The sequence below is a fragment of the Oryx dammah genome, unplaced genomic scaffold (assembly GCF_014754425.2).
Source record: "Oryx dammah isolate SB20612 unplaced genomic scaffold, SCBI_Odam_1.1 HiC_scaffold_9, whole genome shotgun sequence".
NCBI lineage: Eukaryota > Metazoa > Chordata > Mammalia > Artiodactyla > Bovidae > Oryx > Oryx dammah.
The window spans coordinates 12,170,482-12,183,333 of NW_024070193.1; the positions used below are offsets into that span (position 1 = coordinate 12,170,482).

A 12,852-nucleotide genomic window follows, 5' to 3' on the forward strand; every position below is an offset into this window, starting at 1 on the left:
GAATACCAGACCACCTTATCTGCTTCCTGAAAAATCTGTATGCAGGTCAAGAAGTAACAGTTAGAACTGGACATGGAACAACAGATTGGTTCAAAATGGGGAAAGGAGTACATCAAGGCTGTATACTGTCACCCTGCTTATTTAACTTGTATGCAGAGTACACCATGCGACATGCCGAGCTGGATGAAGCACAGGCTGGAATCAAGATTGCCAAGAGAAATATCAATAACCTCAGATATGCAGATGACTACCACCCTTATGGCAGAAAGCGAAGAACTAAAGAGTCTCTTGATGAAAGTGAAAGAGGAGAGTTTAAAAGTTGGCTTAAAACTCAACTTTCAGAAAACTAAGAGCCTGGCATCTGGTCCTATCACTTCATGGCAAATGGATGGGGAAACAATGGAGAGACTTTATTTTGGGGGGCTCCAAAATCATTGCACATGGTGACTGTGGCCATGAAATTAAAAGCCGTTGCTCTTGGAAGAACAGTTATGACCAATATAGACAGCATATTAAAAAGCAGAGACATTACTTTGCGGACAAAGGTCCATCTAGTCAAAGCTATGGTTTTTCTAGTGGTCACATATGGATGTGAGAGCTGGACTATAAAGACAGCTGAGCGCCAAAGAATTGATGCTTTTGAACTGTGGTGTTGGAGAAGACTTGAGAGTCCCTTGGACTGCAAGGAGATCCAACCAGTCCATCCTAAAGGTAATCAGTCCTGAATATTCATTGGAAGGACTGATGCTGGCGCTGAAAATACTTTGGCTACCTCATGCGAAGAACTGACTCACTGGAAAAAACCCTGATGCTGGGAAAAATTGAAGGCAGGAGGAGAAGGGGACGAAAGAGGATGAGATGGCTGGATGGCATCACCTATTTGATGGACATGAGTCTGAGTGAACTCTGGGAGTTAGTGATGGACAGGGAAGCCTGGCGTGCTGTAGTGCACGGGGTTGCAAAGAGTTGGACACGACTGAGTGACTGAACTGACTGAAAGGAGACATACAGATGACCAAGAAGTAAATGAAATGATGCTCAAAACTACAATGAAGACGTCTACACACAATAAATGCTGAAGAGGGTGACACTCTTGCATTGTTGGTCAGAATGAAAACAGGTACAGCCACTATGGACAATGGTACGCAGGTTACTCAGAAAACTATAAATAGAACTATCACAGCACCCAGCAATCCCATGACTGGGCATATAACCTGAGAAAACCATAATTCAAAAGGACACATGTATCCCAACAGTCACTGCTACAGGATTCACAATAGCCAGGATGTGGAAATAACCTAATTGTCTATGTGAAGTGAAAGTGTCAGTTGCTCATTCTTATCTAACTCTTTGCAAACCCCGTGGACTGTAGCCCGCCAGGCTCCTCTGTCCATGGAATTCTCCAGGCAAGAATACTGGAGTGGCTTGCCAGGCCCTGTTCTAGTGGATCTTCCTGACCCAGGGTTTGAACCAAAGTCTCTTGCATTGCAGGAGGATGTTTTTTTTTTATCATCTGAGCCATCAGGAAACACAAATGGATAAAGACGTTGTAGTACATATACAGAATGGCATATTACTCAACCATAAAAAGGAAGGAAATTGGATCACTTGTCATGACCTAGATGAACCTAGTGTACATCATAAAGAGTGAGGTAAGTCACAAAAAGAAAAACAAATATCACATATTGACACATATAATTGGAATCTAGAAAGTGGTACAGACGATCTGCGGAGTGAACTGAAAGAGCAGCGCTGATACGGACGGACTCCCAAGTGTAACACAGAGCTACGGGAACTGCTGCCCGACACAGGATGTGTGAGAGATCCGTGATGGCCCGTGGGCGGGGACATATGTGCGCTTACGGCTGATTCACGCCGACGTACAGCAGAATCCAGCACAACACCGGAGAGTGATTATCCTCCAATTAAGAAAAAATTAAAAATGGTGGTATGTACATACAGTGGAATATTATTCATAAAAAGGAAGGAAACTGGGTCATTTGTAGGGATGTGGACAGACCTATGCTGTTATACAGAGTGAATAAATCAGAAAGAGAAAAAAATATCGTACATGAACACATATATGTGGAATCTAGAAATAGATTTCAATCTATTTGCAGGGCAAGAACAGATCTGCCCATGCACAGACAGGAGACACAAGGAGAGGGTGTGGCGAGTTGAGACACCACCACTGACACGTGTCACCACCAAGCGTGAAGTAGAGAGCTGGGGGGAAACTCCCACATACCACGGGGAGGCCAGCCTGATGTTCTGTGAAGACCAAGAGGTTAGAATGGTAGGGGTGGGAGACAGGTTTAAGAGGCAGATGTGTATTTATAGCTGATGCATATTGTACAGCAGAAACCAACATAACATTGTGAAGCAACTGTGCTCTAACTGAAAACTGGAAAAAAAAAAAAGAGGAGTGGACTATTTGGAAATGAAGCAATGGACAAAGAATCAATGTCTGAAACATACAAGGAGATCGTGGAGCTCAATATCCAAAGAACAACCAACCAGATCCAAAAATGGGAGGAAGACCAAAGTAGACATGTCTCCAAAAAAGACACACAGACAGCTGAGAAGCACATGAAAAGATACTCAACATTACAGATTATTAGAGAAACGCAAGTTAAAACTACAATGAGGTACCACATGTTATGGGTCAGAATGGCTCATCGCCAAAGGGAAAAAAAAATCCACTAACAATCAATGCTGGAGAAGGCGTGGCGAGAAGGGCACCCTCTGGCACCACTGCTGGGAACGTAATCCGATGCAGTCAAAACGGAGGTTCCTTAAAAGCTACAACTAGATCCACAGTATGATCCAGAAATCCCACGACTGACCATATATCCTGAGAAAGTCATAATTAAAAATGGCACTTGTACCCCAATGTTCACTGCAGTACGGTTTATAAGCCAGGACATCACTGCAGTACGGTTTATAAGCCAGGACATGGAAACAATCTCAATGTCTATCGACAGATGAATGGATAAAGAAACTGTGGTACATATATACAATGGAATGTCACACAGCTGTTGAAAGCAATAAACTGGATCACTTGTAGTTCTGTAGATGCACCTGGAGTATGTCATACAGAGTGAAGCCAAACAGAAACAAATATCATATATTAAGACACGTATGTGGAATCTAGAAAAAAAGGTATAGATGAAACTATTTGCAAGGCGGGAATAAGGACAAAGAAAGACAAATTTGTACACATAGTGAGGGAAGAAGAGGGTGGGGTGAATTGGAAGGGTAGCTAGCGTTGATATGGATAAACTATCACGTGAAAAATACAAAGCGAATGAGAAGCTGCCGGATCACACACAGTCAGCTTGGTATACTGTGAAAAGCAAAACGGGTGAGATGGTGACGGTGGGAGGGAGGGTCATGAAAGAGGGGATACATATATATACACTTATAGTTGATTCACCTTGTTCAATAGCAGAAACCAGTAACATTGGAAAGCAATTCTACACCAATTGAAAACAAATACATAAAAAAAAAAAAAGTGATGCGTGTGTGTGTGTGTGTGTATATATATAGGTATCTGCAAAGGACAATTATTCAGCCACAAAAAGGAACAAAACTGGTGTAATCTGTAGAAATATGGACCTAGATTTGTAATACAGAGTGAAGTAATACTTATATGGGGAATCCAGAAAAATGATATAGAAGAACCTATTTTCAGGGCAGGAATAAAGCTGCAGATGTAGAGAAGGAACTTGTCGAAATAGCCCAGGAAGGAGAGGGTGGGGTTAATTGAGCAACTAGCCTTGACATATATCCACTGTCATGTATAATATAGAAATCTAGCGAGAAGCTGCTGGACAACCAAGGGAGCTCAGTTCTCTGCTGTGTGATAACCTAGATGGGTGGGATTGGGAATGGGGTGGGAGGGAGAAGTCAGAGGGAAGACATATATATATGATTCTCATTGATGTGCAGCAGAAACCAACACAACACTGGCAAGCAATTATTCTCCAATTCAAAATAAAAGTTAAAAACATGGTATGTATATACAATGGAATATTATTCAACCATAAAAACAAAGGAAATTGGATCACATATAGAGAGGGGATAAACTTAGTGCTGCCATAAGGAGTGAATAAATCAAAAGAGAAAAAAATATCATAGATGACACATATATGTGGAATCCAGAAGTACTGTTACAGATGAACCTGTCTGTAGGGCAGAAACAGAGCCACAGGTGTAGAGTGGCACGCGAACACACTGACAGATGAGCACCCTTGTGTGGAACACACAGCTAGCGGGAGGCTGCCAGGCATCCCAGGAAGCTCGGCTCGGCGCTCCGTGAAGATCAAGAGGGGTGGGATGGCGAGTCTCTCGGGAGACTCAAGACGGGGGGTGGGGGGGGATCTATGTACACTTACCGCTGACTGACACTGTTGTACAGCAGAAACTAATTACACTGTAGTTACTTTTCCATTGAAAAGTTAAAAAAAAAAAAAGAATGGGAGAAAGTATTTTCAGATGATAAAACAAATACTCTCCAAAATATACAAACAGCTCGTGGAGCTCAATATCCAAAAAACAAACCAAAAACCCTAAACAGACACCTCTCAAAGTAGATCTACAGACGGCCGAGAAGCAGATGTGAAGATGCTCATCGTGAATTATTAGAGAAACGAAGTGGAAACTATAGTGAGATATCACCTCACACCTGTCACAGTGGCCGCCAGCTAGAAGTCTGCACAACAGATGCTGCAGAGGGTGTGGAGATGAGAGCCCACTCAGTTAGCAGGGTGTGAACTGAGGGAGAATGCTGTGCAGGTTCCTTATAAAAGACTATAGAAGAGCTATCATGGCACCCACCCACCCAACGACTGGGCACATACCCTAGAAAGTCATAGTTCAAAAGGACACACGTATCCCAGTGTTCAAGGCAGCAGTATTTATGTGGGAACAACCTGTCTAGGGAAACACGAATGGATAAAGAAACTGTGGTACATATACAGAAATGAATATTACTCAGCCAGAAAAAGGAAGGAAACTGGGTCACTTGTAGATGAATCCAGTGTACGTCATAAAGAGTGAAGTAAGTCAGGAAGAGAAAAACAAATATCACATTTTAACATTTATTTGGAATCTACAACAGCAGTACAGATGACCCTACCTGCAGGGTGGGAACTGTGCACAGACGGAACAGATCTGTAGCCACAGCAGGGGAAGGAGCGGGGAGAGTGAACTGAAAGAAGAGTGACATGGATAAGCTGCCACACGAACGACAGACAGCTGGTGGGAAGCTGCTGTGCCGCGCAGGGAGCTCAGCTTGGCACTCTGTGCATGCCTAGAGGGGTGAGGTGGAGACTCAAGAGGGAAGGGATATACGCATACTTACAGCTGATTCACACCCATGTAAACAGAAAGCAACACAACATTGGAAACCAATTATCCTCTAATTTAAAAAGAAAAAGATGTCTTACATATATAGACAATGGAATACTGCTCAGCAGTAAAATGGAACAAAACTGGGTCACCTGTCGGGATGTGGATGGGTCTAGAGTTGTCATACAGAGTGAAGTAAGTCAGGTAAAACAACAAATACTGTGGATTAACACACATATATATGGAATCTAGAAAAATGTTACAGATGATCCCATCTGTAGAGCAGAACAGAGATGCTGACGTAGAGAGCAGATCTGCGGACACAGCAAGGGATGGAGACAGCCCGGCGAACTGAGAGAGGAACACGGACACATGCACCGCCAAGCGGACGATGGATAGAGTAGGCGAGCTGCTGTATCACGCGGGCCCGCCTAGTGAGCGCCAGGATCCACAGGGGCCAGATAGTGAGAGTGGGAGGCGGTAATCCGCGGGCCCGCCTAGTGAGCGCCAGGATCCACAGGGGCCGGATAGTGAGAGTGGGAGGCGGTATCACGCGGCCCCGCCTAGTGAGCGCCAGGATCCACAGGGGCCGGATAGTGAGAGTGGGAGGCGGTATCACACGGGCCAGCCTAGTGAGCGCGAGGATCCACAGGGGCGGGATAGTGAGAGTGGGAGGCGGTATCATGCGGGCCAGCCTAGTGAGCTCGAGGATCAAAAGGGGTGGGATAGCATTATCTTATAGGAGAAACCAACACAACATTGTAAAGCAGCTGTCCTTCAAAAATATAAAGTCAAAACAAAAGATGTGGTACATATAAGCAATGGAACATTACTAAGCCATAAAAAGGAACATAATAGTGTCATTTCAGAGATGTGCATGGACCGAGAGCTGTCAGAGACGGTTAAGTAAGTCAGAAAGACAAAGGAAATGTTGTATATTAACACATATATGTGGAATCTGGAAAATGGTACAGATGAACCTTTTATCTGGGCAGGAATAGAAACGCAGTTGTAGAGAATGGGCTTTCTGGACGCTCCAGCGGAAGGGGAGAGTGAAGACCTGAGAGAGCATCGCCGACAGAGCCGCGCTGTGGTGGGAAGCAGATGCTAGTGGGAGGCTGCTGCACAGCACCAGGAGGCCAGCTCGCTGAGCCGCAACGACCGGGAGGCGTGGAATGGCGACAGCGGAGGCGAGGCTTAGGACAGAGGGACGGAGGCACACTTACAGCTGCTTCACACTGCTGCACAGGAGAAGCTAACAACACTGTAGAGCAATTATACTCCAGTGAAAACTAACAACAGCAAAGAAAAAGAATGGCAGAAAATATCTGCAAAGTAAATAACAGAGGATTAATCTCCAAAACATACAAACAGCTCATTGAGCTCAATATTGAAAAAAACAATCCAATCAAAAAATGGCCAAAAGATCTAAATAGACATCTCTCCAAAGAAGACATACAGATGGCCAAGAAGCACATGAAAAGATGCTCAACATCACTAATTATTAAAGAAGTGGAAATCAAAACTACCATGTGCTATCACCTCACACCAGTCAAAATGACCACCATCAAAAAATCTACACACAATAAATGCTGCAGAGGGTGTGGAGAAAACAGGACTCTTCTTCTTCTGTTATGGGGATGCAAATTGGTATAGCCACCATGGAGAATGGTATGGAGGTTCCTTAAAAAAACTGCAAATAGAACCACCATACCACCAAGAATCCCATGACTGGGCATATACCCTGAGAAAACCATAGTTCAAAACAACACATGTATCCAGATATTCACTGCAGTGGTATTTATAGCAGCCAGAATGTGGAGACCTAATTGTCTATGGAAAGATGAAGTTGTATACATACATATATACAACGTACATATCGTGTATACATACATATATACAATGTATATATATATACATACATAGAATATATACAATGTATATATATACATATATACAATGGAATGCTCAGTTGTGTCTGACTCTTTGCTCCCCTTGGGCTGTAGCCTACCAGGCTTCTCTGTCCATGGAATCTTTCAGGCAGGAATACTAGAGGAGGTTGCCATTTCCTCCTCCAGGAGATCTTCCTGACCCCGTTCAAACCCGCATCTCTTGGGTCGCCTACACTGGCAGGTGGATTCTTTTATCACTGCACCACCTGGGAAGTGGCCCCACCACTAAACAGAATGAAACAGGGTCATCTGTAGAGAGGTGGATGGATCTAACGTCTGTCATACAGGGCGAAGTGAGAAAGAAAAAAACAAATCCTGGGTATTAAGACATATATGTGGAATCTAGAAAAATGGTAGTGTGTGTGTGTGTGTGTGTGTGTGTGTGTGTGAGTCGCTCAGTTGTTTCCAACTCTTTGTGAGCCCATGGACCGTAGCCTGTCTGGCTCCTCCATCCACAGAACTCTCCAGGCAAGAATACCGGAGTGGGTAGCCATTCCCTTCTCCAGGGGATCTTCTCGACCCAGAAAAATGGTAGAGATGAAGCTATTTTCAGCAACAGAGATGCAATGCAGAGACGAAACATGTGGACACACGTGGGAAGGGGAGTGTGGGACGAACTGGAGACTAGGATTGCCATACCGACACTACCACATGTAAAATGGATGGGTAGTGGGAACCTCCTGTATGGTACAGGGATCTCAGCTCTGAGATGACACGTTTGGGTGCGATGTGGGTGGAGGTGGGAGGGAGGCCCATGATGGAGGGGGATAAATGTATACACATAGCAGATTCACTTCGTTGTTCAGCAGAAACTCTAACACAGCATGGTTAAGCATTATATGCCAATAGGAAAAAAAAGAAAAAAAGAAAAAAAAGAAGATTGAGGAGTGACAAAGAAAGGGAGAGTGAAACCGAGCAGGATCTTGTGGGGGTTCTGAGCAGGGAATCATTTCTGTCTCCCGTTTCTTGTTTGGAGGGAAGAGACTCCAGCTTGCATGACCTTCTCTGATTTCCAGAGAGAGATTCAAACAGTCACTTGCTGGGAAGGAAAAGGATGCAGAGACTGGCAGGAGGAACTGCCGAGGCAAGATTTGAGGAACCAGAGAAACTCATCAAGAGGAGATCGGGACTTCCCTGGTGGCTCAGTGGTTAAGAATTCACCTTGCAATGCAGGGTTCGATCCCTGATTGGGGAACTAAGATCCCACATGTCTTGGAGCAACTAAGGCCGTGTGCCCCAAATAGTGAAGCCTGGGCACCACAACTAGAGTCCATTTGCCTGAACAAAATACCCCATGTAATGCAACTAAGGCCCGATGCAGCCAAATAAATAAATAATAATAAAAAGTAGGAGCCCCTCAGAGATTAAACGAGTGCAGGCCCTGCACACACCCTAATCTTAATGGGAAACCCAGTCTTGAGCCATTGTTACAAAATTCCTCAGTGATTCCTCCCACGTTGGGAGATTGTATTTCGATGCAGGAACCTGCTGGAACTTTGCCTGCCAAAGCAATAAAGCTAATCTTTTCTGCTTCACCCACAACTGTCTCCGAGATTTGATTTGGCACCAGTGCAGAGGCTGAATTTTCAGCATCACCTCGAGCCACAGAACATTGCTAATTACGACAGGGAGTATGTGTGTGATGGGTTCTGGGCCATTGACCAGGCTGTTCCCTTCTGAGGACACAGCAATAGCCACCCAATCCCCTGGCTACTCCCAAGGGGCTGAGGAGTCCTGGTCTTGTTTGCCTTAGTTTCCCCATCTGTGCACAGGGGGAGGTGGATGACAAAAGGGCACGGGCTTTGAGGTCAGAGAGAAAACCAAGCCCTCTCTCCCTGGCTTGTGACCTCAGGAAAATCACCTCACCTTATCTTTTGGGCCTCAGTTTCCTTGTCTCTAAAGGGGAAATAAAAATTGTATCAAACCACAGAATAAATAGGAGGGTCCCACAGAACATGCTCTGGGCAGCATTCTTGCCTGGACTCTCACCAAATGTAGGATGAAATGGGCAATGCCCCTGTGGAGCCCATACCTCCTGTCCTCGACTGCCCTCAAGGAAACAGGGTTTGCAGGGGGTCAGAGGGGAGCAGGCAGGACTCGGTGCACACACAGGGTGCCTTTTGGGGCCTCCAGGTGGCCCCATTCCTGAGACCTCTAGCCCATGGCTGAGGCCCAAACAGCCCAGGCCTCCAGGGAATTAATTTGTCTCAGACACAACCAGCTGTGATTGGAAGCAGAAGCCTCTGGCCATGCAACAGATATTCACCTTGGAGGTCCCTAAGGAACACAGTCCCCACCCCCATCCCCTTTCCTTTGGAGCCCAGCACAGCGCGTGGGTGGGGGAACAGGTGAGGCTGGTTCCTCTGGTGGCCCTGGGGCTGGGCAGAGCAGCCCCTCCAGACTCGTGGGTGCAGATGGAAAACTCCTCACCTGGGTGCAACAGGAGACCCAGCTGCCTGCAGCTCTCTTGGAAGCTAAGCGCTTCTGCAACATCCCTTCCCAACGGTCCCAAGTTCCTGGGTGTCAACTGTGACTCTCAGTTCAAAGTCTAGTAGTTCCCCAGGAGGGGAGAGGTCTGCTTGGCAGTGCAACCCCTTGCTGGCACTGACTTCTGGCCAAATGCAAGCTTTCACCTCTGCCCCAGAGGATGTTCCCAGGGATGGACAATCCTCCCAGGAACAAAGAAGAATGGGGAAGCAGCCCACAGACCAAGCCTCCTGCGGCCCAGCTTCTACACTGAGAAAACCATAGGTCTGGGGCCCACAAGGTTTCAGTTTCTTCCCCAAGGCTGCAGTGGTGCAGAGAGACAGGTGAGGATACACACTTTCCCTTGTACCAGTCCCTCAGGTTCACTGGTCTCACTGTGCAGCGCCCAGCTTCCTGGCCACCTCTTCCCCATGGCAGCCATCAGACCCACTCATGGGGGCCAGTCTCCTGCTGCTTCTGGATCCCCAACCTTTTTGGCCCCAGGGATAATTTTTTCATGGACAGGCTGTGGGTGGGGGGATGGTTTCGAGATGACTCAAGCACATTACATCTACTGTGTACTTTATTTCTATTAGTACATCAGCTCCACCTCAGATCATCAGGCATTACATCCCTGCCTTAGAGCCTCCCCTTGCTCAGTCTCCACTCCAGTTCCATGAGGTGGTCACATTTATTCCTCCATCATCCAGATGAAGAAATCAGAGTTTAGGGAGATAAAGTCACTTACTCCAACCCATCTAGCAGTAGGCCATGGAGCTGAGATTTAAATCCAGGTCACCCCACCTGTCTCAATCACTGTGCCCCTTGGCTTAGCCTTCCAATGTTGCCACGTTGAGGCCAGGGTTAAGGGGGGAAGAGGGGCTTGCCTGGGACCTGGCTCCCTGGCAAAGTTTTGCCCACAGGCATCAGCATGCTTCTGGGGCTTTCCTGGTGGCTCAGTGGTAAGGAAGCCGCTTGCAATGCAGGAGACTAGGAGACCCGGGTTCGATCCTTGGGCTGGGAAGATCCCCTGGAGGAGGGAATGGCAACCCACTCCAATATTCTTGCCTGGGAAATCCCATAGACAGAGGAGAGTGGCGGGCTAGTCCATGGCGTCACAGGCAGTCAGAAATGACTGAGCAGGATCAGCATGCCTTAATGTCCAGAATTGCTACCAGAAAAACCAGCCAGAAGGGGAGTTAGGAATGAGGTGTGTAGGGCTGGTTCATCCTGGCACTCACCACGGCAACTTGGAAATGACCTTGTCCTTATCACATCAAGAGGAGCTTGGGTGTCTATGAGATGTGGTGAAGATTCAGGCAGGCCCTGGAGAGCTAAAGCCCACTAGACCTCCCTCTGTCTCCTTGCCACACACACAATACAGGCTTCTCAGGCGGCTGTACAGAAGGTCTTTTGGAGGCGCAGAGCAAAGACATCTCCACACACTGGCACCCCGGGAGTGTTCTGTCCAGTAGGGAGGTAAGGTAGGGACCTTCCTCAGAGAGGGCCAAGGACTTCAAAACCACCGTTTCTCAGGGGTCTTGTTTCTGCCTCAGCTTCTCATGAGGTGAGTCCTGTCCACCCAGCACCCCCAGGTCTCCACACTGCGGGCGCGGAAGCCTCAGTTCGGTCACTTGGAATCTTCCAGACAGGACCACGTTTGTCCTTACAGATAACAAAAGCCGCGTCACTCCCGGGGGGAGGGGGCTCCTCCGGAAGCTCCCCTGTCCCTTCTTGGCCTCTTTCCGAGTCACCGCCGCAACCCTGAGGCAGGGGCCCCGGCAGGACTGTGTTTTCCGATGTAAGACACCGAGGGTTCGCGAGGCAGAGGCTCGCTGAGCGCCACCCAGCTGGCCAGAGACAGGGCCCGGAGCCAAGCACATCTGTCCGCTGCAGAGGCAGGGCTCCCGACACCGGGACAAACCTCCAGCCCTCTCCGCCCTCCGGCCTCACCGGGGCGCCCCGGGGCCTCATCTGCCCGTTTCGCCGAGGGAGAGAGGACAGAGGAGAAAGTGCCCCGACAGAGGGAGCAGCAACTCTTCTGGATTCCAGGGGGCTGGGACGACTTGGTGGTGTTTCTCAACGCCTTCTCCTGCTAGACAGAGAGGGCCGGACTCTAGAGGCGTCCGAAGAGTCCAGTCAGCATCTTTGGGTCGAGAGTCCCTCCGAGTCCGCTCCGGCCAGCGCCGCCGGCTGGCTGGCTTTGTCCCCAGTACTCCCGTCCCAACTAAGTGCCCCGAAGAGAACAAGGGGCTGGGGGCGTTTCCGCTTCGGTGGGACTCTGAAGGAAGACGGCGGGGTCCCGCCTTTCGGCGGCCGCTCCAGGAACCCCGGAGCTACTGAGAACCAGCGGAGGAACAAACCCCGCGCGCGCGCGCCCGCCTCCAAGCGTCCCCAGGACCACCCGTCCCCAGGACCACTCTCCCGAAGGGCAGCCGGGCCTTGGAGCTCGGGGCTCAGGCGCTCAGGCTCGCCCCACCACCGCGCTTCCCCCGAGGAGCGGCGTGTCCCGGACGACTCGCAAGCGGTGCCCTGGAGCTTGCCGCCGCTCGGGCTACACCCCCGACGCTCCTCCCGCTCGGGCTCACTTACCATGCACCAGTCTCCGCATGTCTTGGTATCGAGCCCACAGGTGTGCGCTGGGCTCGGGGGCGCCGCCGGCCGGCGCCGGGGCGGGCGCGGAGCGCGGGGCGCCCGGGCAGTGGGCGCCGGGACCCGGGGGGCCGCAACCTGGGCAGGAGGGCGAGGACGAGGCGGCTCGCGGCCCGCCGTGCTCTGGGCGCGGCATCCAGCGCCGAGCGGCCGCCCTCAGCCCCGCACCCGCCATGCCCGCTGCGCGCCGCCCGCGCAGCCCTCGGCCCTCAGGCCAGTCAGCCGCCCCTCCGACTGCGCGCCCGCCACGGTGGCCTCGTGCTCCCTCACGGCGGCCGGCCAATGGGCGCGGCGCGCGGAGCCCGTCCGCCAATGGGCGCGCCCCTCGGCCCCGGCGGGGCGGGAGGTCCCGGGCGAGGCGGGGCGGGGCGGGCTGCCTGGCCCCTTCCCCCAGTCTCCCGAGAGGGCCAGAAGTCTGCGCCCCCCTGCG

The 12,852-nt window shown here is 49.5% G+C and overlaps 1 protein-coding gene across 1 annotated transcript in view; it reads right to left on the reverse strand.

The window, feature by feature from the left end:
- Nucleotides 1-12,636, reverse strand: part of NT5DC2 (5'-nucleotidase domain containing 2) — a 51,278-nt gene extending 38,642 nt beyond the window's left edge. Inside the window, exon 1 of the mRNA XM_040247140.1 lies at nucleotides 12,363-12,636. Coding sequence (XP_040103074.1) covers nucleotides 12,363-12,597 — 235 coding nt within the window. The 5' untranslated portion in view covers nucleotides 12,598-12,636. The remainder of the gene's footprint in view (nucleotides 1-12,362) is intronic.
- Between the last annotated feature and the right edge of the window lie 216 nt (nucleotides 12,637-12,852).